The sequence below is a fragment of the Capronia coronata genome (genome assembly GCF_000585585.1).
Source record: "Capronia coronata CBS 617.96 chromosome Unknown acBCG-supercont1.9, whole genome shotgun sequence".
Taxonomy (NCBI): Eukaryota; Fungi; Ascomycota; class Eurotiomycetes; order Chaetothyriales; family Herpotrichiellaceae; genus Capronia; species Capronia coronata.
The window spans coordinates 52,454-77,079 of record NW_006912901.1 but is presented as its reverse complement, the minus strand read 5'-3'; the positions used below and the strand labels follow the sequence as shown (position 1 = coordinate 77,079).

At 51.0% G+C, this 24,626-nt stretch overlaps 13 protein-coding genes across 13 annotated transcripts; 3 read left to right on the top strand and 10 right to left on the bottom strand.

Moving 5' to 3' along the window:
• Positions 1-451: 451 nt before the first annotated feature.
• Positions 452-1,615, bottom strand: A1O1_08771 (uncharacterized protein; the record flags this gene model as incomplete). The annotated part of the gene is made up of 1 exon (XM_007729629.1): positions 452-1,615. A coding segment is annotated over one exon (1,164 nt), but the record flags the coding sequence as incomplete, so codon positions are not given.
• A 240-nt stretch (positions 1,616-1,855) lies between these two features.
• On the bottom strand, positions 1,856-2,191 carry A1O1_08770 (uncharacterized protein; the record flags this gene model as incomplete). Its single annotated transcript, XM_007729628.1, has 1 exon — positions 1,856-2,191. The coding sequence occupies one exon, from the start codon at positions 2,189-2,191 to the stop codon at positions 1,856-1,858; it is 336 nt and encodes a 111-aa protein (XP_007727818.1).
• A 789-nt stretch (positions 2,192-2,980) lies between these two features.
• Positions 2,981-4,457, bottom strand: A1O1_08769 (aryl-alcohol dehydrogenase AAD14; the record flags this gene model as incomplete). The annotated part of the gene is made up of 3 exons (XM_007729627.1): positions 2,981-3,830; positions 3,945-4,117; positions 4,323-4,457. 3 exons carry the CDS (start codon positions 4,455-4,457, stop codon positions 2,981-2,983), a joined length of 1,158 nt encoding a protein of 385 aa, XP_007727817.1.
• Positions 4,458-5,396: 939 nt separating this feature from the next.
• Positions 5,397-6,407, top strand: A1O1_08768 (uncharacterized protein; the record flags this gene model as incomplete). The annotated part of the gene is made up of 1 exon (XM_007729626.1): positions 5,397-6,407. The coding sequence occupies one exon, from the start codon at positions 5,397-5,399 to the stop codon at positions 6,405-6,407; it is 1,011 nt and encodes a 336-aa protein (XP_007727816.1).
• A 398-nt stretch (positions 6,408-6,805) lies between these two features.
• Positions 6,806-8,526, bottom strand: A1O1_08767 (uncharacterized protein; the record flags this gene model as incomplete). The annotated part of the gene is made up of 4 exons (XM_007729625.1): positions 6,806-7,411; positions 7,470-8,088; positions 8,151-8,289; positions 8,319-8,526. 4 exons carry the CDS (start codon positions 8,524-8,526, stop codon positions 6,806-6,808), a joined length of 1,572 nt encoding a protein of 523 aa, XP_007727815.1.
• A 1,436-nt stretch (positions 8,527-9,962) lies between these two features.
• Positions 9,963-11,762, top strand: A1O1_08766 (uncharacterized protein; the record flags this gene model as incomplete). The annotated part of the gene is made up of 7 exons (XM_007729624.1): positions 9,963-10,259; positions 10,358-10,534; positions 10,597-10,657; positions 10,714-10,949; positions 11,020-11,413; positions 11,470-11,601; positions 11,662-11,762. 7 exons carry the CDS (start codon positions 9,963-9,965, stop codon positions 11,760-11,762), a joined length of 1,398 nt encoding a protein of 465 aa, XP_007727814.1.
• A 1,015-nt stretch (positions 11,763-12,777) lies between these two features.
• On the bottom strand, positions 12,778-14,284 carry A1O1_08765 (uncharacterized protein; the record flags this gene model as incomplete). The annotated part of the gene is made up of 3 exons (XM_007729623.1): positions 12,778-13,077; positions 13,148-13,933; positions 13,997-14,284. 3 exons carry the CDS (start codon positions 14,282-14,284, stop codon positions 12,778-12,780), a joined length of 1,374 nt encoding a protein of 457 aa, XP_007727813.1.
• Positions 14,285-15,101: 817 nt separating this feature from the next.
• Positions 15,102-16,160, bottom strand: A1O1_08764 (uncharacterized protein; the record flags this gene model as incomplete). Its single annotated transcript, XM_007729622.1, has 1 exon — positions 15,102-16,160. The coding sequence occupies one exon, from the start codon at positions 16,158-16,160 to the stop codon at positions 15,102-15,104; it is 1,059 nt and encodes a 352-aa protein (XP_007727812.1).
• A 49-nt stretch (positions 16,161-16,209) lies between these two features.
• A1O1_08763 (uncharacterized protein) lies at positions 16,210-17,349 on the bottom strand (the record flags this gene model as incomplete). Its single annotated transcript, XM_007729621.1, has 3 exons — positions 16,210-16,635; positions 16,694-17,217; positions 17,301-17,349. The coding sequence occupies 3 exons, from the start codon at positions 17,347-17,349 to the stop codon at positions 16,210-16,212; spliced, it is 999 nt and encodes a 332-aa protein (XP_007727811.1).
• Positions 17,350-17,869: 520 nt separating this feature from the next.
• A1O1_08762 (uncharacterized protein) lies at positions 17,870-18,898 on the bottom strand (the record flags this gene model as incomplete). The annotated part of the gene is made up of 3 exons (XM_007729620.1): positions 17,870-18,073; positions 18,131-18,557; positions 18,618-18,898. The coding sequence occupies 3 exons, from the start codon at positions 18,896-18,898 to the stop codon at positions 17,870-17,872; spliced, it is 912 nt and encodes a 303-aa protein (XP_007727810.1).
• A 600-nt stretch (positions 18,899-19,498) lies between these two features.
• On the bottom strand, positions 19,499-20,605 carry A1O1_08761 (uncharacterized protein; the record flags this gene model as incomplete). Its single annotated transcript, XM_007729619.1, has 1 exon — positions 19,499-20,605. One exon carries the CDS (start codon positions 20,603-20,605, stop codon positions 19,499-19,501), a length of 1,107 nt encoding a protein of 368 aa, XP_007727809.1.
• A 710-nt stretch (positions 20,606-21,315) lies between these two features.
• Positions 21,316-22,743, bottom strand: A1O1_08760 (uncharacterized protein; the record flags this gene model as incomplete). Its single annotated transcript, XM_007729618.1, has 3 exons — positions 21,316-22,285; positions 22,340-22,447; positions 22,508-22,743. The coding sequence occupies 3 exons, from the start codon at positions 22,741-22,743 to the stop codon at positions 21,316-21,318; spliced, it is 1,314 nt and encodes a 437-aa protein (XP_007727808.1).
• A 732-nt stretch (positions 22,744-23,475) lies between these two features.
• Positions 23,476-24,588, top strand: A1O1_08759 (uncharacterized protein; the record flags this gene model as incomplete). The annotated part of the gene is made up of 1 exon (XM_007729617.1): positions 23,476-24,588. One exon carries the CDS (start codon positions 23,476-23,478, stop codon positions 24,586-24,588), a length of 1,113 nt encoding a protein of 370 aa, XP_007727807.1.
• Between the last annotated feature and the right edge of the window lie 38 nt (positions 24,589-24,626).

The following is a 24,626-nucleotide window of genomic DNA, read 5'->3' as shown; positions in this document are numbered from 1 at the left end:
CACCATCCAACTCTTGCCGTCTCCATTGCTCCAATGTGGACCATCGATCCACGAGCTCACGCATGACAGCTACAGTGGTCAGGAATCTTGCAGATAAACAGTCGCTGCTGGAGCCGCTTCCTTGATCTCCAACCTCGACTAAAACACCAAGAGCAAAATGCATACGATCCAAGTCCTGATTTACAATGATTCCCAGACAACGCGCCCGTTGGAGGTCCCTCCTGAGAAGTTACCACGGCTGGTGGCCATCTCCAGGAGCGGTTGTTTGAACAATACGATACCATCGTTGTAAGGCGTCGTCGTGCAACCAGAAGCTAGGATGCTCGGCTCGAAGTTGTCTCTGTGGAGGCTTGATTAGGATGCCATCAGCCTTTATCTTCAAGCCATTAATAGTAACCTCGCCATAACCCATTGATAATGCCAAAGTTGCCATCTGCGAAGCGGGTCGACGAATAAAGCTCGACGGGGCCCACCTGTATCTATCGAGCTCCACTCTTGGGCCCTTTGTGAACAGTAGATCGAACGGAAATGTCTTCTGTGCTTGTAGGAAGAGGCACCACTTTTCGTCGACACCTGCGTTAATGATTGGCGTTGGATCATGTCCAAGAAGAATGGCAAGGCACATCGCCTCGTCCTGATGTTCACTTGTACTCCGAAATTGACATGCGTTCCAAAGCTTGGTAATGCTCGGAGCATCCTCCTTTCCCCTAAGAAGGCTGATTCTGCAAGGAAAATCCGCGAGCTCAGTCAATAGAGTTTGAGACAACTCGAAGAACCTTGGATGGTTTGGAAGACGTTGGAGAATATCTACGAACAGATCCATGGTTCCGTCTTGGAGCTGTAACATGACCTTGGTGCCGAGGACAGCTTCATTCAGAGTCCAGAGCCTTCTCACCCAGCTGGAGCATGCAAATCGGACAAGTTGTTCCTCCAACGACGCCATAATACTTGTCGACCCCAACTCGGAGTCCAGAACCAGCACAGCTGAAGAACTTTCATACACCCGATTCATATTCTTGATGGCATTTATGCGAAATGCTTGCAAGTGGGGACGGGAATAATCTTGCGGTATGCAGAGCGTGTCCAGCCAAAATGGCATTGAAGTGTCTCCGGAAACTTGGTGGACCAGCGCTTGAATTCGAACAAGTTGGCAACGAGGAAGTGCGTTATCCCGAACGTTACCGAGTCCCTCGACCCATACATGAGAAATAGCAACAAAAGGCTTCCTGTTTACAGTGGTCACAGCTGACACCTGCAGCTTTGGATGATCGTCCCCTGTAGGCAAGAAATCAACCACAGCGATGGCACCCTCCTCACTTAAGATTTCACAGAGTTCTTCCTCTTTCACATAGTGGAGACCACAATTTTTGTCGCAGTCTTTGGTGTGTTCAGTACAATAATCTAACCGGGCAGCTTCTGTAATGTTCAAGACATTACAGAATTCTTGGTTGCAACCTCCTGCGACATGGTCCTTTTGACGGAGTCTAGGAGGAAGAAGACTGGCGAAGTACATGCCACTTGGTGTTAAAAGCTTGTCTAACATGGTAATATCGCTCGGACACCAGCCAGCATGCTCCATCCTGGAGAGCACCAACTCGCTGTGCTGCCATGTGAATGGTCTGCTTTGTGGCCAGACATGCATTTTTGCACGAGTAAGGACAACACAGAGTGCAATAATCGAGAGTGTTGTTTCCGTATGCGATCTCATCGGGTGAGTTTCGCTTTCTTCTCCGCCACGGCACATGTATCGCGCGACATGCTGCTGAGTCTCATCCAATATCGCTTCAAGCGCTAGAACTGTTGCAGAGCGTGGAAGCAACTCCTCCTGCGTGATGTGGGTCTTCCATTGTGTCAATTATTGCTCGATTCGGTGAGTGGTGATGATCCATTGGTCAGAAGTGCCAGAGAGGCGAGTAAAAGCTTCGAGCAATGTGTGCATGGAGTAACCGTGGTTCAAGAATGCGGATAGGAGGCCAAAGTAAAGCCATTGCTGTATAAAAGCTGCGACAGTTCTAGACGGCTGGCTTATCCGAGGCCCATCAAACAGGTCCTGTTTGTTCCAGCCTGCTCTGGTCGGGAAGTCCGTGAAGCCGTGGTTGTCATAGTGCAGGACGCTTTGCTCATTGCGTCCCAAGTATTCAACTTCCAACGGCGGAAAGTCGGAGTCCTTTAAGAGCGGTAAATGATCCATCTCCGATCAACTTGAACAACTCAACAATTTTGCAGTTTGAGAAGGTGTACGAGAAGTAACAAGCAGCACAGCTTCATTTGAGAGGGCAGGCAGAAAGACTGGCCACTTCATTCTACTAGGAAATTCCACATGTGCCTTCTTACAGCTCAACAATTCGGTCAGGGCGTAAGTGGTTGAGAGGAGTAGGACAGGGAGTGGGAGAACAAGAGATTCTTTTGAGCCAATGACGCGAGATAAATAGTCCCTCGTTCGCGAGTGGCTTGAAGTGGCTTGCGCCATGTGCCAAAACAGCTTCACCGCTGATCAGGCGAGTGTGCATTGATGCCCAAGTCAAAGGGTGAAGGCAGAGGTAAGGTAGTCGCTAAAGCGGCACCGTCGGGTTGAGTATTACCTAAACTCTCAGCTGATTGCAGGAATTTCTGACCGCAGGCTGCAAGGGAGGTTCAAGATTTCCAACGTGCACGCTCCTCTTCGCCAAGGTCTATGAGTTGAGCGGCCACTTGGTCAATCCGATATATGCTCCCTTTGCAGATAAACCGATCGACACATTTACAAAGACACAAACCTGCAGCAAAGAGGGAGATCCTATTGCCCCATCCATCCTAGCAGGAATCTCACACGAAAAGAGACCGGGTGCGAGAGATTCATAGCTAACAAAGCTATGCGACGATTTGTTTGGCCTTTGGAAGATGCGAACCGCGTCCAGGGCTAGCCACAGAATAGCAAAGAAATGAAGCTTCACATTATCTTTCGCTATGGCAGTTCTTGTTCTTGAGTTGTATTACTAGCTTACTTCCCGTTGACAAACTCCTTCTTCGGACTCGGCCATGCCATTGGCGCGGACATGGCCAGGAGCGTTTGACTCTTGCCCGTCGTCTTGGGGTCCTGCCCGATGAAGTTACAGGGGAATCCCATGTCAAAGGGCTGCACGCTTTCGAGATACTCGACTTGGTCGTCGGTCAAAGTGATGCTCAACGAGTTGATATTGTCCATCAGGTGCTCAATCTTGCGTCCGCCGACCAGGGGGAAAACCTGACCTGGCGCCTTCTGCCGGAGATACGCAAGAGCGATGGAACTGAGAGACTCGGTTCCGTGTTCGGTGGCAACCTTCTCCAGAGCTTCCGAGATCTTGGCCTCTTTCTCGGTCTGGCCTGCACCAAGCAAGTTCCTCAAACCTTCGCCCGCGGCCTTGCGTCGCTCCAGCTGCTTGTTGCTTTGAAATTTCCCGCCCCCAATGGCATCCCAGGGGCATAAAGCCATACCGAAATGGCGGGCCATAGGAATGATGTCACGCTCGAAATCACGCAACATCACGTTCCAGCGCCCTTGATAAACGCTGAAGGGAGTCTTACCGTTGGAGAGGGCATAGGTGTTGGCCATCGCGACGACCCAAGCGGGAGTGTCGGAGATGCCCAGGTAAAGAACTTTGCGTTCTTTGACCAAGACATCCAGGCTGTCGACGATTTCTTGGATCGACGTGGTGTAGTCCCAATAGTGAAGGTACAGGATGTCGACATAATCGGTCTGGAGCTTCCTCAACGAGTCTCGAAGGGAAAGATGCAAGGCTTTTTTATGATTCCCGGCGTAGTTGAGCGTGATGCCCTTACCGAGTTCATAGCCGCGGTAACCATCAGTATACCTACGTTGTGATCTCGGCATCAGTATTTGCGACTGGTTGGAAAGCCCAGGGAAGAACGACGCAAAGATCAAAGATCAAAGATCGCCTTCACACCAGAGGGCTGGAGGTGCTTACTTGGTTGCAAGAACGATGTTGTCTCGATTCTTCCTCTCTGCGATCCATTCGCCGATCCACTTTTCGGATTGCTCGTCCTGATAATTGTTGGAGGTGTCGATGAAGTTGCCTCCAGATTCGTAATACTTGTCGAGAAGCTTGAAGCTTTGCTCCTTCGACATGGGGCCCATGAGCTACATCACCGGGAAGGGTTAGCATGGAATGACTGTTCAGGGCTGCCGGCATCTGACAACAATAACAAACATCAAAACCTCACTCCAAATGCTTCAGAATTTTACTCGTGGTCTTCCGGAAAGAGGTCGATCCGGAGCACGTACAACAGATAGTACAGTCCTAAGGCTGGAAATCTGGAGAGAAGGGGTAGGAGGCACCACTTACATCTGCCCAAGCATCACCGAGAGACATTGCTCCAAAGACAAGTGGCGAGACCCTCACACCAGCGGTGCTAGAGAGAACCCGGTACCGACCCAACTCAGTGGGCGGCTCTGGTGCAGGCGCAAAAATACCGGACATTTTGACTGGAGTGGTTCGCTATGAGTACGGCAGGTGAAGGAAATGATATGCGTGAATGTATTTCGATAGGATAGAATCCAAAATTGTAAAATGGGTACCGATTTCGTCTTCACAGTATTGTCCTGTCGGAAAAGACTGTGGTTGTAAACTATCTGCCTTGAGAATAACTGAACACCATATATATTACCATGTAAAAGTGATATGGATGCATACTTGGGACCTGTTTGACCTTCATCGCCTCTGTCCGGCTCAGGACCTTGGAGAGTAGCCCGTTTCCGCTCACCTCTACGTGCATACTTACATGGGTCGTGGTGGGTCAATTACTATTAGTCCTAGTCCGCGATACGCCAAAAGTGGACCCGTGCACCAGAGCTCAAGTAGATACGAGACAGCATAACCACTTGGCTGGACGAATCAATGACCAGATCTTCTTTTGAGTGATCCTGGTTGAGCGGAGGCTTGACCGCCAGGCAAATGGTGCGTCACCACTGTCCATATAGTTTAACCACCTGGATAAGAGGATGATCAGGCACGGGTAATAGCGAGGTTTCCAGCGAGAAGCTAGGTAGCTAGTGACTAACACCTAACGCTGAAGAGTAGGTAGTCACAGTCTACAGCCTTGCATTCTTAGTTTATGCTCATGTTTGGAGGGCATCTCAAGCCGAATGGCTGCCACGCGTGTTGGAGCCTGAGGTACTAGTTCTCGAGCAGCAAACACGTCTGAATAGCTGACAACCAGAGTCTTCTCACCTCAAAGTGAACGTAGCCATACTACTATCACCACTCATGCACCCCTGGTGACACTTTCTCCTCCTTGCTGATCACAAGCGAGCAATATCTCACCCACCCAAGCATCTTTATGGCCTGCGTACGCGCTGGCTCTGATGCCTGGGTCCAGACCCCGCTCGTTGAATCTCGAGCTCTATCGGAAGCTGCAGGATGGTGCGTGGTTATATCTCTGGCCCAAAGAGCTGTCCTAGTGAAAGGTGTCTGACCCGCAGCAGCAAAGTGTACCTGAAGCTCGACAATCTACAACCCTCGGGATCTTTCAAATCTCGAGGAATTGGCAACTATATTCGCTGTCGAGCCGAAGAATATCGGGGGAAGAAAGTACACTTTTATGCCGCTTCTGGTGGAAATGCTGGAATTGCTTGTGTGCATGCTGCTAGGCAGTTGGGCTACCCAGCAACTGTGGTAGTTCCAACGACGGCAAAGCCACCCATGGTTGCCAAAATACATGCAATGGGTGCTGCAGCCGTGATACAGCATGGTGCCAACATCATGGAGGCCGATGAGTTCTTGAAGGACGTTTGCCTGAAAGCAGATGTGGACGGTGTCTACGTGCCTCCATTCGACCACCCTGATGTATGGGATGGCAATGCCACGGTGATGCAGGAGATTGTCAGTCAACTGGGCGGGGAACCCCCGGATATTATCCTCTGCAGCGTAGGTGGTGGAGGCCTGTTGAATGGCATCATGCAAGAGATCGACAGGAATGGTTGGAATGGTAAAGTGCACGTTGTGGCTATGGAAACCGCAGGCGCCGACTCTCTGAACCAGTCCATCAAGGCCGGCCATTTGGTGACCCTGGACCGTATTACATCCCAGGCCACCAGTCTAGGTGTTTCCAGAGTGTCTGAAAAGACTTTCGAATATAGCAAACGCTCAAACGTCAAGAGCGTTGTTCTCTCCGACCTCGAGGCTGCCAAAGGCTGTTACGCTTTGGCAATGCATGAGAGACTGATGGTGGAGCTCACCGTCGGTGTCAACGTGGCCGCATGCTTCGGGGGCACGCTGCAGAGGGTTTTGGGATCAAGCTGCACCTTAAACGAGTCGACAAAGACGGTCATAGTAGTATGTGGTGGGAACGACATTTCCGTCGCAATGCTCAATTCGTGGAGGCTTGCATTCGAGCATGAATATGCTCACACAGAAATATTGAGTCCTTGACTAGCTATCTACTGTTAACAAGATGGACTTTTGACTGTCATGGAATGGTTTGAGAAATGGAGAGTGAACTTTAGTATAGAAGAGAAGCAGACCCATTGAACGAGTGTGGCAGGAGTAGCTCTTGTCGGTAATGCATATTTATACTGTACTACCTCTTCCTGGTTCAGAAAAATGCCCCTCTCTCAGTAAGACCGACAGCAAAGCTCAATCTCAGTGATACTGCGTGTAAATGGTTCAGCACCATTCTGAAGGTTGCTCGCCCTGCTCCCCTGTTCGTGTCTTCTTCTCATGTTGTTCCCATTCGGCCCCCTCTCAATCTGTTTGGCTTCCAATGCTGGTATATAGAGCTTCTGCAACACACCTCATGCTACCATATGGATTCCAAAGGCCGGCCCTTACTATTTTGAATAACGGAAGTGGACCTGCTCCTTGTCTGTCAAGTCTAAAAACTCCTCATTGTGAGCATAGACATGTTCGCCTCCGGCCTGAATCAAGTGCTTCTGCTTCTGCTTGTTGAGCCAGGTCAGATAGACAAACAAGCCTACTGGGGCCACAGTCAGCAAGGTGAATGTGATCAACATAGTTTTGAACCCTGTCGGGTATATAGGAGCCTCGGAACTCAGAAAGAATTGTGGCCCAATAATGAAGCCGGTTGCATATCCCAAGAACATGATGGCGTTTGTGATGGAACGCTTCGTCTGCCCTGCCGTGTTGGAGTTCATCAAGGCGAATTGAAGGGGCAACACGGCGTTCGAGAAGCCCGTCAGGTAGAAGCCTGCAAGACGGCCGGCCTTGTTGTCTGACTTCACATAGAAGAGGAGTGCAGAGCCAATTATGGCAGGAAATGCGGATGCAAACTGACTGATACATCGTTTATCCGCATATTTCGAACTGACATAGCCGGCAAGGGGAAGGCCAATACACATGACTGCTCCATATGGCATCATAAGGAGGGAGCTCACGAATGAGTCGTATCCGAAATTTTTGATGATGAGTGTGCCAAACTACAGGAACCGGTAAGTGGTCAATCAATAACACATTCTGATCAGGTCCAAAACTTACAAATGAGACTCCGCTGTTCGGTACAACCACCAGGATGACCAAGAAGAAATTATAGTACACCAGTGGGTCTTTCAAGGCCTCTATCAACTGGTGTTTCTTGAATTCCCGGTTGGCAACACCTGTTCGATTGTCTCTCAAACGTTCAATCGCAATCAACTTCTCCTCCTCATTCAAAAACTTGGCAGTCAGTGGACTGTCAGGCATGAAGAAGTATAAGAAGGCGGACAGAATCAAACCCGCAAGTCCGAAAATGATGAAGAACCATTTCCAGGTCGGTATTTCGGTTTGGTTGATATGGCCGATACCATACGAAATGACCGCTTGGATGATGATGGCGAGGCCGTTGGCCGCAAACCACAATGTCGCACGTTTGGGGATTTCAGTCTTTTTATACCACATTCCAGTGACTAGAACGTATGCAGGTGAAATACCTCCCTCAACCATGCCCAGGAAGAAACGGGCAGCCATGAGCCCGGAGAAATTGGTGGCACCTGCGGTGCAGAACACAACCACTGCCCAGCAAAAAGATATGACGGTGACAAATCGCCCGATTGGAACGCGATTCATGGAAATGCCCGTGAACGGTTGAACGGACAAGTAGCCGAAGAAGAAGATGGATCTAGAGCGCGTGAGAAACTCTATCTGGAGTGTTATGAAATGAAGAAGGATAGTCTCTCTTACCCGCACCATGAATATTCCTGGCCCTTCAAACCTAGGTCTTCCGTGAGACCATAAACTAGGCTCTGGGCCATGATGCTCTTATCCATGTATTGAAACAGATATGAGACGAATAACTGGGAGGTAGTATTAGAGAGGCTTCCTTCCTTTCTTTCTGGATTATGTGCCAACTTGCCAGGGGCATCAAATGGCGATCAATCTTCTTGAGAACTGCTTTGTCTTGTTCCGGTGTGTACGTGAAGCCTTCGTGCTTCTCAACGAAATGTAGAGCTTCATCGGCATGGTCGCGAAGAGGTTCGATGATGTCCATGCTTCGAATTCTTGATGTGGTGGGCTCTGCAGCCTCTATTACCACGTCTTTCGTAATTGTGGATGCCATTGCGACTTTGTTTGTCTCCTTGACTAGACGATAGGATTATGTCCTCTCGACACAACAGATGGAGCTCAGGAGCGAAAGAGTTGTATTTGCAGAGGGGGCCTCTCTTGACTACTAGCGTTGGGGTCTTGTTATAGAATGATAGAACCCTTCCTCTTTACGATCCGTCCTGATAAACGATCCACTAGCATATGTCCGTAATCGTAGCCGCACCTCATCTTCAGTCGGTTCAATTCCACTCCTAAATTTGATAAGGCTTCACGCTGTGAGTCTGGATGTTCAAACCTAAACACTGGAGGCGATCTTCAAGTTCTTCCTCCTTGAATGTCAAAATTCACCTTCGTATTTAAGTTTCCACATTTCACAGTGGTTACCATAGGGCCAGTCCTTGCATTGCACTCAAGGGCCGCGCAAGCAGCGACAAACCTGAGCCTACTGGTTCCAGAGAGTGACAGATGCCTTTATATACAGACTAGTAACACCTTTCATAGATCGATACTATAGCGGCAGTTCATTACTACCTGCCAATCTGTCTGTCATTCATGACTTCTTCAGCCAACATGAAACAAGGGTATTACGAGTTAAGTCCTTGGACGACTTGTTGCTTGAAGACGCTCCCATTTCGGAAATTGGAGATTGTGATCCTTTGGTGCGCTGCGAGGCCGTGTACTCGATCTATCGGATTTATTGAGATCCGTGATAATACTACCTCATCTTGCATTCCGCAAAGATTAACGTGTCATGCCGATATTCTATCCAAACGTCACACATCCCCGATACAATCACCCTTGATAGCCTCAAAGCTGGTCTGGGGGCCGTCCCGGACGGGGTGATCCGCGAGTATGGAGCATTCAATTGAAACAACCTCGTAAGGGACCCAAGGGGGTTTATCGTGGCCTCTGTAATGATCAAAAATCCATAACGGGGAGTTACTATAAGGTGGCACCTTGTTTGATAGAAGACGAGAATTAACAATCCATAACCCATAGAGGTGGTTGTAGTGAAAGGTCGAAGCCACATTCCTGCCTCGCTGTCTCCGTGGCGGAACTCGACCTAGTGCAAACTCACTCTCTGAGCATACATCCGTCAGCCAAACTCTACCTACCGGAAGATGGCGGTATGTGTGTTTGCTGTGACGCTCTCAGCCGCGACAGTCACTGTATAGTAGGCCGCCGATACACTCCCTGGTCCGGTAAAAAGTAATTCCATCTAGTACCGCCACAGACGTACATGCCAGACAAATCACCAAAGGTGGACTCCAGCAGGAGAATGGGCATACCTATGATAGATACGCCAAGGTGCAAAGCTTGCGCTGCATGGTCTACTCTACCTATTGCTAGACACACGGACATGACAGTCGTTGCTGCTCCGAGTTTCTTCAAACAGCCAAATCAACTATAGTTTATGAGTTGGTTGTCGTCGATAATATTCGCTGTTCAATGGCCCAGACTGTCGAAATGGTAGTCCCATCATCTGTTGGTGTCATGACACAATCTACGATGCAAGAAGATGAGACACTACCCATCATTCCATTGCCAACATGGAAAAGGTCGATCATTCTCGCTGTCACAAGCTGGATGCCGTTGGCAGCGACTTTCTCCAGCACCTCTCTTTTCACAGCCCTCCCAGAAATAGCCGCAGGCCTCGGGACTTCGAGTGATGTCTTGACCACAAGTAATGCGGGAGTGTTTTTGGCGATGGGAATTTCGACCTTGATCTGGGGCCCGATTAGCACGGTCAGTCGGAATAAAGTGCCTTCACCCGAAGGAAGGCTGATCGCAAGATCAAGCAGAAAGCGTTACACATGACTGACCATGCCCCTATATCTTTACAGGCTGCAGGCAGACGAACAGCATATATTGGCGCCGCGTTGGTCCTATTGCTATGTTCGATTGGCACTGCTCTCGCAAACAATGTCGAAGCTTTCGTCGCCCTCCGAGTCCTGGGTGGTCTAGAGGGAACGTTTTTCATGGTTTCCGGGCAGACAATCATTGCCGATACATTTCCTCCGGTAGGTGCGGAGTTTACTTACTACTATCTATGACTTGACCCCGTCTAAGACCCTGCTTCTAGGTGCAGCGAGGTACCGCAGTCGGGCTTTTCATGGCCGGGACAGTTGTCGGGCCTGCGTTGGGTGATTCAAGTCTATGATTATCCTCGCAAAGGGAACAATCCGCTTACAAAGGTCAGGACCGTGCCTTGGAGGTATAATCATCACTTATACGACATGGCGTACCATCTTCTGGCTTCAAAGCGGCATGATAGGCATCGGTCTTGCCTCTGCCGTTTTTGTCATCCCGCCAGCCGTCAGGGTAGACATAGACACCAATGCGGTCACGGTCGCCACCACTCCTTTGGGTATTGCAGCAGCGTTTAATCCATGGAATTGCCTGAGACTTTACGTCTTTCCCAATCTGCTATTTGCCGTACGTTTGGAACCATCGAGTTTTCATCCCCCTGGGGTATCATAGTTTTCACTGACATGGAGATTGATAGGACCTGGCGTGTGGCCTACTGAGCTGGAGTCAGTATTCACTACTTACAGCACCGAGATACCTGATCAATCCACGATTCCACTTGACATTGCCTCTGGTATCCGGCTTGTTCTACATCGCGCCCGCTTTTGGCTTTCTCATGGGAACCATTTGTGGCGGGAGGTTCTCGGACATCACGGTGCGGAAGCGGATCCTGTCACGCGGCTACAGGCTGCCTCAAGATAGGCTATACAGCGGTATCGTGTCGTTCTTCGTCATCGTCCCGATTGCCAGTCTGATCTATGGCTGGGGGCTACGGTATCAGGTGGGTGGATTGGCTTTACCAATCGTCTCGATCATTGCCAGTGGCTTTGGTCTCATGACTGCGTTTAGCAGCATGAACACCTATTGTGCCGGTATGTTATGTCCCTGATTGCGACTATTACGAGGCAGAAGCTAAGAAATGGTTGAGAAATAATGCCTACCAGAAGAACCGAGGTGATGGCTGGAAAATATCTGATCCAATATTGTTTTGCAGCAGCCGGAAGTGCCAGTATTCTGCAGTTGATCAATTTGATCGGAATTGGATGGGCTTCAAGCATAGGTAGGCAAGGGACGAACCCGATCTGCTACACTTCCATGGTGCTAATCAGGGGGCTCACAGGTGTCCTCTTCAGTATCATCGCTGGTCTATTGATCTTATGCACCGCGCGGTACGGGCGGGACATGCAGTCTTGGACCGAGAGTCAATTGAAGCGAGAGTAGTAGTCCGTACATCCTTCACTCTTGAGTCTGCTAAACAGTGTATGTTTTTATTACTCTGTAGTACAAGCGTTTCTTGCCTTTGTGCTTCCATCTTCGCTCGCGTCTTGCCTGCCTCTACTTGGTACTAGAACCATCTATCAGTGACGCCCTGTGTCGTGCATAAGCTACTAAAATCACCGGAAGCTCCAGACGGTCAATGATATCCTTCTGTCAACCTTTAGCATTCCAAACCTTGCCCAGGAGTGCTGGGAGGCCCTGTCATCGTGTGTATCTAGTCAACGCCTCTCCCAGGCCCCTTTGATAGAAATCAAGGAACCTTTCATCCCACTGTCCAATTTGTTACCACCTCGATCGGATTGGTGACGGAAAAGATAGTTCTACGTAATCAGACACAAATACACAAGTCCTGGTGCTCGCCGGTACCGAGAGGGTCCATGCCTCATATGCTATCCTGTCTGGGGTATACGACGGCTATAGGGAGAAGCGGTCGCCTCATTAAGTTCGGTAGATGAAAGAGTATTGCGATAATAACTATATGCCTTCCCATAATATGGGTAGATTTTGCTTCATAACGCAGCTACCACTATAAGGTTCACAATACAAACATCGCAGTCATTTGACATGGTGTCTCTACATTATTACAATGGCGTCGGACACCACTGTTTTCCGCCCCAGGAGAGATAAGGGTTTCGCAGTTGCCCTAGTCCAGACGTATATCAAAAGGACATTTCCGCCGCTAGATCCCTAGTCCAGTGAATAGGATGTCTCTGATAGGTGGGTAACGCTTCAATACCAACTATGTATCGGTACTAGTAAATGCCTCTCCCAGGAGCTTTGGCCAACTGGTTGGCAGGTAGAAAACTTCACCAATCGACATCAATTCACAATTCTTTGTGTCCACGCCATATAACACGCACCATATCGTCTGAAACAAAGTAGTAGTAGTTGGGAGTAGAGACTGGCTGGGGCTCGTCTACCGCGCAGGATTCCCGTCTGATTCCCAAAGCACTCTTGATCAATGACTCTCTTCAAGGGGAATGCTATTGTGCTCGATGTCGATCGGGGGAACTTGAACTTCCGCAATGTCAAACTCATGCTTATGTTCCTCCACGAAATGAATGGGGATAACGACACCCTCTTCACCAACCAAGTATTGAGTTTCGGTGATGTGGAAGGCCCCAAGGTAGATAAAGACCATTAAACCAACAGTGTAGAAGGTAAAGAGGACGCCTGCCTCCTTGACAAATGGAATGGCGATGGAATCGAGGCCAAAGAAGATGGCTTCACCACTGGCCATGACGCCGCGATAAACGCCCTGTTTTTGTTGAAAGTAGTCAGCGACACAATAAAACGCATGCTGCAAGGGCGGATTGGGACCACCTTACTGCATAATTGGCTGCTTTGGCAGGAGAATTGGTCATACAGCTCAAAAAGTAAAGGATAATTGACTGCATCAAGATGCTGGAAACCCAATTCAGTGCGAACAGGATAAAAGTGGGAGCGAATCTGCCCTCGGTCCAGTCCAATGGATGGATGGGAGGATTGGAGCGGTCGTAGTTGCGAACGCGCACTATCTCCCAGATCCAGGCAGCCATCAGGGGGATACCAATAGTCAGGAGGCCGATGAGTGCCCTTTTCCGTCGCGACCAGATCTTGTGATCCAAGAGTTTCTGCAGTCCGTACCCTGCTGGGATTTGCAGCATGACGGCGCTGAAAGACAGGAGACACCTCGTCCGTAGGTCGTTATGGTAGGCATTGACCGAACCGCCGTATACGAGGAAGCATTCCGAGGGGAGAAATGCTGGAATCATGAGAAGGAGCTTCCAGTCCTTAAAGATCTCCAGGTTGGCCTTCAGCTCCTCAACATAGCCACGGGCAGGTAACACGGCCACTTGGGTACCGTCGTCCCGGAAGACTTTGGAAGGAGGTCGCAGCGTCAAGGCAAGTAAGCAGCCGCAGCCCATCATGGCGATAATGATAATGTACACGGCCACTGGGACCCCGGCTGCTTCGGTAGAGTGGCGGTTGATGATGAGAGGAATGAAGTCGCCGATGGCGCTGCCGGTGGCCTGGAGATTAGCGGACGTTGCAATGAATGATCCTCGTTCCTCTTCCTCGGAGTATGACATGGCAACGGATCCCATGGTCACAAAGATAAGACCGGCCGAGATCTGTTTCATTCGTGTTAGCTTGTGTACTTAGCTTCAAGGGGCAAGGTCAATGTGTATACGCACTCCAATGGCGACACCTCCGAAGATGGGAAACCATTCATGGGCGGTCTGGTCAAAGTACCATAGGCCGGCCACGTAGAGGGCGTACCCGATGATACCAAAGATGGAAGTAATGGCAGGCCCAATTGTGTTCAGAACACTACCGCCAAAGGCAGCTGAGACGGCATAGACTGCGCAGAGTGTCGCGTTGACCACTTGAATAGTCTGGGCTGAATTGGGCTTGCCACCACCGGCACCGAGAAGGTTCAACGACTGGTAAAGGCCTGCGGTGAGGCCGACGACGGAGCCCATGATGAAACTGACCCAGGCGCAGATCCTGTTAGCCATATGATTCCATTATCAGAATGTCGACGAGTACTTACTTTTGCCACCAGGGTGAATTCAGGCGGAAGACGGGGAATAGAGGAATCTTGATCGCCATGATGAGGCTGTTGTCAGCCTTTACCTAAGTTAGATAGCGGTGAGAACGTTGTACTGGGAAGATAAGTTGACTTGCTTCGATGAAACCGCCCCTGCTTTTATAGATTCTAGTATTCTGATGATGCACCGTGAGAAGACCACGAAGGTGAGTAGACCAACTCGCCCAACCCTCTGTCCACCAGCATATCTTTGCTATCGTGCATGCAATATCACAGTCGCGGTGGCTGCTGTTGAGGCCTCCTCAAGTGATGATAATGAATGATACGGAAGGCAATCTAGACCGACCATCGATTTCTCGCTTGTTTCCGCCGCTACTGTGACCAGAACGACCTTGGTCCAGACGTACATACCTGACGTATACAGCGCGATAAGGCAGGCTCCCTAGCTAAACGCCGTGACATTATTATCATCCAGCAAGCCAGATATGGTCCTCGCCTCGCCACTCGCCATGTCCTGGACTCCACTGGGTGTGATCCAGGGGTTCTCTTGAATACGTGTTATTGACGACCATGCTTGATTGATCTGATAATCTTGCCCCAACTTCAAGGTTTCCAGGATCTCGCGTGATCATCACATGTCTATAGACTTCATTAATGATAACGGGAAGATACGCTGGCCAGCTAGGTGGGTGTCCTGAGACATGAAACTCTGGATACTTTTGTACACTAGGGAGGGCGGACCCTGAAAGTCATCTGGTGCCAGTACCATCATTCAGCATCAGAGGGTCTCCTTCGTCGAACAAGGCAGCTAGGATCTCATCCGAGTCTGTGCCTGCAAAATCCCACACCAAGGCATCTCCGCCATCGAAAACGTAAGGATCGGGGAAAGTCGAGTCAAAGACCCCCATCGCTGGTTGAAAATCCGCCCAGGAAGATTCCACAGGGCCGGCCTCGATCGTCGAAAGTGGATAGTCGGAAAGTTCGAGGGAGTGACGAGAGCCTGATGGGAGGGGGCCAGTAGGGTGACCGGACTGGAAATGCACTCCTGTCGTTTCCATGTTGTCGCTGTGACTTGCTTCAACCCTCAAGGGTAGAGGCGAGAATAACGAAAGGTTCTGACTGAGCTCTTCCTTAAGAGCGACAAGATCTAAGCTCCTAATCGTCTCGCCACTTGACCATAGACTCAATTTCTCCAAGACCGCATTCGAGATGGGTTCCAGGGCAGATGCATGCTGTGCAATGTCAGGCCAACGGCGTGATATATTCCAGAGAAGACAAGGGAACTTCTGGATATATTTGGTCAAGATAGCAACCTCTTCACCTTCTAGGTGTGTGCTCTTTGGACTCTGGGTATCCATACCATTGACGACTGTTGCAAGGAGGCAGGCACCCGACTCGACAATGTAATGAGCAGCATGCCAGATATTAAAGAGCTTTCCCACCCGGTCTACGACGTCGAATTCTTTGATCAAAGCGATCGAAGATATGAGAGCTCTTTTGCGCATGTCTCTGGTAGGACGTGGACAGCGTGGCGAAGGTCGATTTAGTCTTAAAATTTGGCATTGGAACAGGATTTCGTGAAACTCGATCTTTTCACCAAAGTTGATGCTCTGATGAGTTGTCTGGTGCCATTCATGCAGCCGTTCATGTATGTGCGTAAACCACGAGCCAAAGGAAACGTTCCAAGACACATCTCCCGGGGGCGAGGAGGGATAGTACATGGCCAAGGTAATTTCGGACTCGAGCTCTCTCAGCAGCCAGAACTGACGACTCGTTGACGTTTGTGGGTCGCTATCTGGGAACTTCATCTTTTAGCTTTCCGGTCATCCGCACGGTGTCAATGGGTTACCTTCGCCGTCAATACAGATGCTGGCCATAGAAAGGGCTGACATTGGACCGCGTGAACTGCACTGACCAAATCGTCAAATCATTGGTACTGACTTCAGGGTGAATGCAATCGTACCAATCAATATTATACGAATTCCAAAAGAGTCTTCTTCGAGTGTTGAGGACCTGAGGATCCAGGTTGACCTGGGCCGACACGGGCAATTCCTGATGGAGTCCGAGATGTATGCACAGTCTGGAAGCTGCAGCAGCACATTTCTTGCAGTCGACATTTTTTGGATTCATGAAGGCGTAGTGGGCGAGAAGCTGCAAGGCCTGAAGCTGCTCCCATGCATCATCCACCGAAGCAATTTCACCCAGGAGGCCTGCGGCCGTCATCCAAAACCCATACGAAGCCGTTGTTGCGCGCTTCTCATCCTTATGCATGAGGGTTTGCATCTGGCTACCTGTCAGCGAGCTGGAGCGTGTAATATTGGGCATCATGCTGGAGTCATACACTGATGGCCATCGTGATATGCACACAGAAGATGTCGAAGCCAGAGGGATCTGCGTTGTTGTAGACGCGGTCACAAGCCTGGTATAAATCCAACTGTTCTACAGCCGGATATAATGGGCGATATGTTTCACAGTAGTGTTTCAACAAGGCGTCGACAACATGACGAGGGATGGAGGAAAGCGTGTTCGTACCGAGCGAAGGCTCCTCGGCACGTTCAAGTTTGTCGGGATTCGAAGCCTGGCTGCTGAGATAAGGTACTGGAGAACCCGAGAGGAAGAAGGATGAGTTCAATGAGAGGAGGTTTGTTTGCCTCCGTGAGCAGCTGAGAGGTGCGAGAGTGGCTCTGGCCACGCATCTGGATAGCCGTTCAACCGCCGCGATCGCCGAATCGGAGATGGTGTTGACCTGGCCCTTGACACGATAGAGCTCACCTTCCAGACGGGCAATCTCATCCTCAAGGTGCGAAACAGTACTTCGAGGTTTGTCGACTCCGTGAATAGAGTCGAAACCTAGGCACGTTGCACCTGCGGTGAAGCACGCACCACAAGTTGGGTACTGAAAGTCGCACTGACAGAGGCGTTAGCCAAAGAGAAGTCTTCAAGCATACTACATAGATGGGCCTGACCCGGATCTTGCGCCTGCGACAGCGTGTACATGCCTTGCTGTGGCGACGTTTCTTCAGAGGCATTGGGATATCTGAATCCATGGTCGAGTGGTTGCTCATCCAAGCCCAAAATGAGGTGGTAGTAGATAGGAACCTCTGGCTCTATGTTAGATACACACTTCTCCAAGGCTAGTACTAATCAATACCCTGACAGCCTTGGCGTGGTCATTTCACGTCAGAGTGTCCATTAACCTAGCCTGCGTTACCTACCTACTACTATAGGTACCCGGTACCCAGGTACACAAAATGCCCAGCAGCACTGCTGTTACTCGATAGTACTGTGTGATTATACCTATGCAGTTCTCCCGTCTTACATGGCGGACTGGACATGACCCAAAATACACTCGTTCTGGGTCAACCTCCTCCTACCCTCTACCTTAGGCCTCAAGGTTCTTAGAGGGCCATGTGAGAGACAATAACAGGCAAGCATCTATATGATCCTCTCCAGGTCCCTGTCCCAATACCAGTGCTTTCCCGCCAGAGCCCGTCGACTTTCCAACCCCTCATTCGCCCTAGGGCCTTGGATTTAGCATACCCTCAGCCTTAATCCAGTCGGATAAGACCTGTTCGAACCTCTCCGGCTCGTCAGAGGCTGGACTGTGGCCCGAGTGCTCGAAGATCACCAACTTCGCATGCGGAATACCATTGGCGATTTCCTGGCTGGCTGTCACTGGGGTGACGTTGTCATGGCGTCCGACGACAAGCAGTGTTGGAACCTGTGACACTTGACTAAGCTGCCCGCAATCAAAACGGTGCGTCGTCTGTCTGCTTACCTCGATCAAATGAAGCCGACTGCGCACATCAAATCGTGGCATGTTCTCGCCGAACGCAGAATTCTGAGTGGCAGAGTAGAACTTCACAGATCCCCGAAACTCGGTCGACTCTGGCGCTGTCGTCGTGCTTGAGTCGGTCTCCGGGGGCGCATAGAACGGGAGCAGTTCTTGAATCGAATCCTCAAAATCCTGATCGTCAATCAGGGTTCCCGACCAGAGCCGAACTTGGCGTGCTCTGTCAGCCTGGACCTTGTTCGAAGTCAAGATGTTCGCCAGCACATTCATTGGGCCGAATTTTCCGTTGGCCCATGCTCCTCGAAGTATTAATCCGTACAATCGGTCTCCATGCGATATGGCGTAGTCGAGGGCGAGGAATGCTCCGTACGAGGCCCCGGCAAGGATGAATCTTTCAGCGCCCGCCCACTGTCTAGTAGTTGAGGTTCTGTCAGCGTTCGGTCACTTGTCGGACGGGAGCTTCTGCTGTCACCTCAAGTTCTCAATATCTTTGATCCAGCGTTCATGAGTATAAGGTCCGGTGTGGCTAGATGCGCCACTGCCACGAGCATCATACACCAAGACCCGAAATGCGTCCGAGAGAAATGTGTAGGAGGCCTCTGGTTCAGCATGGGTGGACAGGCCAGGCGCGCCGTGCAGCGAAATGAGGAGTGGCTTCGATCTAGTCCAGTCATCGCCGAGTATCTTGACATATAAACGGCATCCATCTTCCATTTCCACCCAAGAAACTGTTGTGGTCTGGCCTTCTGCCATTTTGAGACTTTCGTGATTCGACGTCTTACACAAGTTGATTCCTAGATGGTCGAAATCTCCTGACAATGTCATGGAACAGCCAGCATCATCTCTTTCCACAACTTTATACGTGATACAGTTCACAGACCCATCACCTTGCCACCTGGAACAGTCGGTCTCCCTTTTAGTCAGCCACGCAGATTGTACTGTTCATGTTATGCAAAAGAAATCCGAGTTAGGTGGTCTTGTGCATGGTGAGGATACGATACTCCATCTGCCCCCACCCTCGAGGCGGCGTTCAGCTTCAAGAAAGGACTCACACTAGGTCTTTGCCGTAATGGCAGATAGTGGCAGATCCGCCCAGAGAGGCACCCAATCTTCCCGATTGGAGTACATATTACTAGTCGATGCGCAAATAAAGCAAATCATTCGCTGACAGATTCTTCCCCACTAGACAGCCCTGACCCTGAAGCTGGAGGTAGTAGAGCGTCTTCATCGGACATTGTACTATGACACTGATAACTTTTTTCTTGATTGAGTTTGCCTACCGACGGGCTTATCCTAGTTATCTGGTCCGACCTGGCAGCACATGACATCCACAAGATCGATCAACCAGCAGCCTTAGAAAGACCAGTTCACAACAGGAAGGTCGTCACAGGGCCTGCCGATCGTGACTTTGGCGGTGCAGCTTGTCAATTCCATGATTATGGTACTCAGCGTGATGATCCGGTCAATTCCCACCGCTCCAGGAGGGACAGCCCTGCAAATCGCGGGTGGCGTGCTCTGCTCATCTGAGAACCTAGCCCGGAGAGAGTCGAAAGTCGTAGGCAGTCCCTGGCGCATATCCTGTTCGGTAAGCTCCTGGAGCCGCGCGAGTCGCGTGAGTGAGTCGGCAGCAGGATGGTCAATCAGTGTGCTTGGACGGCCTGGCCCGTAGAAGTGGTTGCTGTGGGCGACATAGCCTTTCTGAGGCACGATGAGAAACTTGCCCACCGGCGAGCATTCCAGGTCACCATGCTTGCCATTCTTGTCCGCAAGCAAATAGTTGATGGAGCTGGCGACGCCGAATTTTTCAATAATCGCAATGGCGTCGTCGTAGCTTGTCGCGTACTGCAGGAGGCGCCGGGACATGACATGTACGGGCATGTTATTCGGGTTCAGAGCTGCGGACCGAAGAGCGTTCATGCACAGCCCGAACCCGGCGCTGTTCATTCCTATCTTGCCCACTATCCCGGCTTCACCGTTGAATCTCAAGACAATTGGTGACCCAGCAGGTGCAATGTGGAGGAAGACCATTCCTTGCTGGAGCTCGGGGATCATGTCCCAATTCTGCGCCAGGAACATCTTCCCTCCTTCGGCGGCTTGACCGATCGACGTACAACCATCGGTGTAGTTTGTGAAGGCGATCTCAGTCCGGACATTGAGAGTGACAATGTCGTCCAGGGTCAGGCCACCTCCGGCACCTTCTGCAATGCCTTGCATTTCCTCCACAATCTCGGGCCATTGCATCTTGATTGTCGGTAAGAACCGTGAGATGGCTCGTTCTCGTGCTTGTGCCCACGTCAGTTTGGCCGTTTCTCGGAAGAACATGGTGTAAGTTGCAACATTTTGATGAACCTCTGCTGACGCCGAGCTGCCGTGCGTAAAGCCAATCTCAAATGGACTCCCAGCGCAGTGAACCGTCTTGACCTTTGGGTCGTCCATGGTGATATTGGCATTGGCAACCATTGTGAAATTTCAGGGATGCTGTGGGAGACAGTGCGGTGTTTCTAGTCGAGCTGAGACTGAATAGGTAATGTAGGTAAGAGGGCAATCGAAGATGACGTTGGAGCTTGGCCTTCAGCGTGCTTGTAGGGCGATCGAGCTCCGTCTTATATCCAGTTTTCTCACACTTTCGCATGTATTACCCTTTATCGACGGAAATAACCTAGAGTTACGGCCGGAGGGTCGCGTGGACCCGCCTTGCTCGCTCCTGGGGAACAGTCCAGGATAGGTATTCTTCCTCGGATCTTGCATTGTTACTGGGGTGGGCCGAAGTGACTGTCATCATGGGGTATTGGTTCGGACTTTTCCTATCCGAGTGAATGGGTCATCGTGTACTCCTCGCCAACAGGTACAGGCAACGTACGATTCAGGACATGACTAAATTTGAAGGAACCAGGTCTGGCGAAGAAAGATATTTGGTCGGACAGAGGGGACACAGCCCAGCTGCTAACGGCCTTCTGCACCATGGCCTGTGAGCTGAAACTCACTCCCAGGAGACGGTACCGATTCATCCGGCTACTCCGAGTACAATATCGTTTCGAAGTTACAAGACCGACAGTGTAGGCCAAGTCAGATGCAAATGTCACATTTCTGGAGGAGGGTCAAGACAGTTTCAATTACGGTATTTCTAGGTCTCGCATGTTGAACCGAAGGGCCATATCCAAGCCAACCGTTTACCGGTCCCACTCATGGTCGTCTCTTATCATTCCCACCGCTTTCCCATCCCGCTTGTAGATGGTTGCATCCTTCATCACAAAATCAACCCTTCTCAAAGCCCTTTTGTCCTCGCGGGGATCGGCGCGTAGAGCAATGAGATCCGCTCGGAGTCCCTTCTCAAACCAGCCAAATCGCATCCCACAGAGGTCTTTTCCACAAGCTTCCCAGCCCCCGACTGTGCAGGACTCGAGCGTATCTTCCAACGACATGCCTGCGTCCATCAAAAGCTCCATCTCCCTGACGCCCTGACCGTGGGGGTAAGTGCCAGTGTCTCCGCCGCAAGCAAACCGAACGCCCATCTTATAAGCAAGCCTGGTTTGGTCCAAGATCTCGTGGAAACGTTTTGCATGGACCCGTTCGCAGACTGCAAGAGTTGGGACGAAGACGCATTTCTTCTCGATCATCAGTTGGAAGAGCTCCTCATTGGCAAAGTAAGCATGCTCGATGGTCGCCACACCGGCCTTGACGGCCATCGTTGCGCCCTCGATAGTACCGGCGTGGCAAGCTACCGGGGCCTTTGCCATTGCCGCCTCCTTGACAATCATGTCCATCTCCTCTTGGGCAAAGACAAGGATGTCTGGATTCGGGTCTTTAGGAGGATGCGTGGGACTCGCAATATAGGGGTGTTGCTGTGTGGGCGGATAGCGCATAATTCGTCGTCGATAGTCGGCGAAGAACTTGATGATATCGGCGCCGGCGGCGATCCGACGCCTGACCGCCGTCCGTGCCTCGTCGACCCCATCAATTGCCTCGCCTCCACGGGGATAACATACTCCGTTGGCATGGTTCTCGGTGCGGAGCTCGTAAGAGCCGGTGCTGGCGAGGGCACGGGTGGCCACGAATAGACGGGGTCCCGGGATGAGACCACGATTGATACAATCTCGGATTTGGGCATCCATCTCTTGCATGGACTCGGAGCTCAGGTCACTGGGAAAGCTTGTTCAGCGTCAAAACTGGGGTACAGGAGCGGTCCACACATACCGGTAGGTCGTATATCCTGATAGCAATGCCGTCCGGCAGTGATGGACAGCACGAATCACTCTCTCTGGCACACTCTCGTCGCGTTTCTGAGTAAGGGACGGGCGTTCACTGCATCAACGTTAACATCCGGAATTGGTATGGAGCGGCAGGGCAAAGGCGTTGACTCACTCGTAAGAATGAAGAAAGATATGAGTGTGGGCATCAACCAGACCCGGCATCACGACCTTGCCTCTGAGGTCGATGTCGCCATCGGGAACAGTGCTGCCCAGCGAGTCAGGCTTCCTCTCGGTGACGTCGACGATGAGCCCAGTCTTTGGATCTACCGTGATGGAGATATTGGACACAAATGCCTTCTTCTTTGGATCAAACAGCGTTGACGTATGAACCGTGTAAGGAGCCGCCATGCTGTCTCGGTAGACTTGGGGAGCAGAGAACGTTGTGGTGGAACAATGAGCAAGCAACAGACCTGAGAGAGTGCCACGCTGGGCTTTAAGTCTGTAGAGCCCATCTACCTCGTGTCAGTCCCCATGATCCATTTCGTTTCAGTGTCGGCCATTCCCGTCAGAGACATGCAGACACCAAACATCTGAAGACGTGGGCTAGGCTCGAGTTTGGAAGACGACCACCGGCTCCACCGTCACCTCCTCTCCTAGCCCGCGCATGATATATACGCTCAAACCCGCCTTAGCGTCTAGTTCGAAGAGACTCATATTGCGCGTCATAGCTGCTGGAGCACTGTACAAGAGGCACCTGGTGCGTGCCCAAATCGTGACTCGCTCTAATGCCCGTCCAGTTGTCGCTATCGAGCCTAGCGCCACTGCCCGTCAATCGCGTAATCCCGCGGACTGCAAGAGATCATCGCAGAGCAATTCCGACCCGGTAGCAATGTGAGGCTAGCAGAGACTCTAGGTCTTCCTCAAAATCGAGGATACATGGCCGGTGGGGTCGTTGGAGTTCTGCTGTCAAGGTAAGGTGCCCTTGAACAACCGACTTCCATTATAGTAAGTATATTAACGTACTGCTGTGCTGGGATGTTGAGACCTTGAGGACTTGAAATCCTGTTCGTCGTTCGGTTCCTCTTTCCAGAAGCCCAGTTTCATCGCAAGTGTCCAGTCGAGCCATTCGCTCCAGCCAAAATGACATTCTCCGTCCTTGCCGCAGGCGATCTCGTTATCAATGGCCCCCTCAACCGCCCAACTGGCAAGGGAACCGTTTACGACCATGTACGAAGCGTAGACTCGTGCTTTGCCAACCTTGAGATGCCATTTTCCAAGAACGGCTACCCCGTTGAAAAGTTGATCCCTCTCAGATGCAGTCCTGACCACGCTCCAGTCATCCGGGACATTGGGGTTGACGTTGTAACTGTGGCCAACAATCACGGCATGGACTATGGCATCGAGGGCTTGGTCGAATCGCTCGGGGCGCTCGACGAAGTAGGGGTTGCCCACGTTGGAGCTGGCATGAACGTTTCCGAAAGTTTTGCGCCCGTGTTCGAGGACATCAATGGGACCAAAGTGGCATACATCGGCGTCACCACAACATTGCCCAACGGCAGCGGTGCTGGGCTCTCTCGACCAGGACTGGCAGGTGTGCGCGTCTTTACCAAATATGTCGTTGACACTGTGTCACTGGACGAGTCCCCGGGCATGTCACCATTTGCTGAGACCAGCACATACAAGCCGGATGAGGAGGTCCTTCTGCAGGCCATCAAAGATGCCAAAGCCCAAGCCGAGCTGGTGTTGGTGGCGATCCATTGGGGTGTCCCATATGGTTGGGTAGCCGCCACCCAAGACGAAATTGCAACCTACCAACAGCCGTTAGCCCATGCCATGATCGAGGCGGGAGCATCTGCAATATTTGGACATCATCCGCACGTGGTGCACGGTGTCGAGTTCTACCAAGACGTCCCGATCTTTTACAGTCTTGGGAATTTCATCTTCAGCAACAACATTGTAACACCGGACGCCGACTGGCGTACCTATCCTCCATATAGCTGGACCAGTCTGCAACAAACACTGTCGAATATCGGAGCACTGGCAAGATTGTCCTGGACCGGTGGTAGATTGTCCAGTTGTTCGCTCATTCCGGTCACAGTTGCGGAGGATGGTGAGCCTCTTGCGGCTACACCGGGCGATGCGCAGGTGCTGCTCTCACGCCTCAATGCGCTCTCGAAAGGTCGCGGGACAGCCTTTGAGCTGAAGGAACTCGAGCAGGGATATGAAATTCGCATAACCAAAGCATCTGCATAGCCAGGACTTAGTTTGCACCAGATCAATGTAAAAGTTGG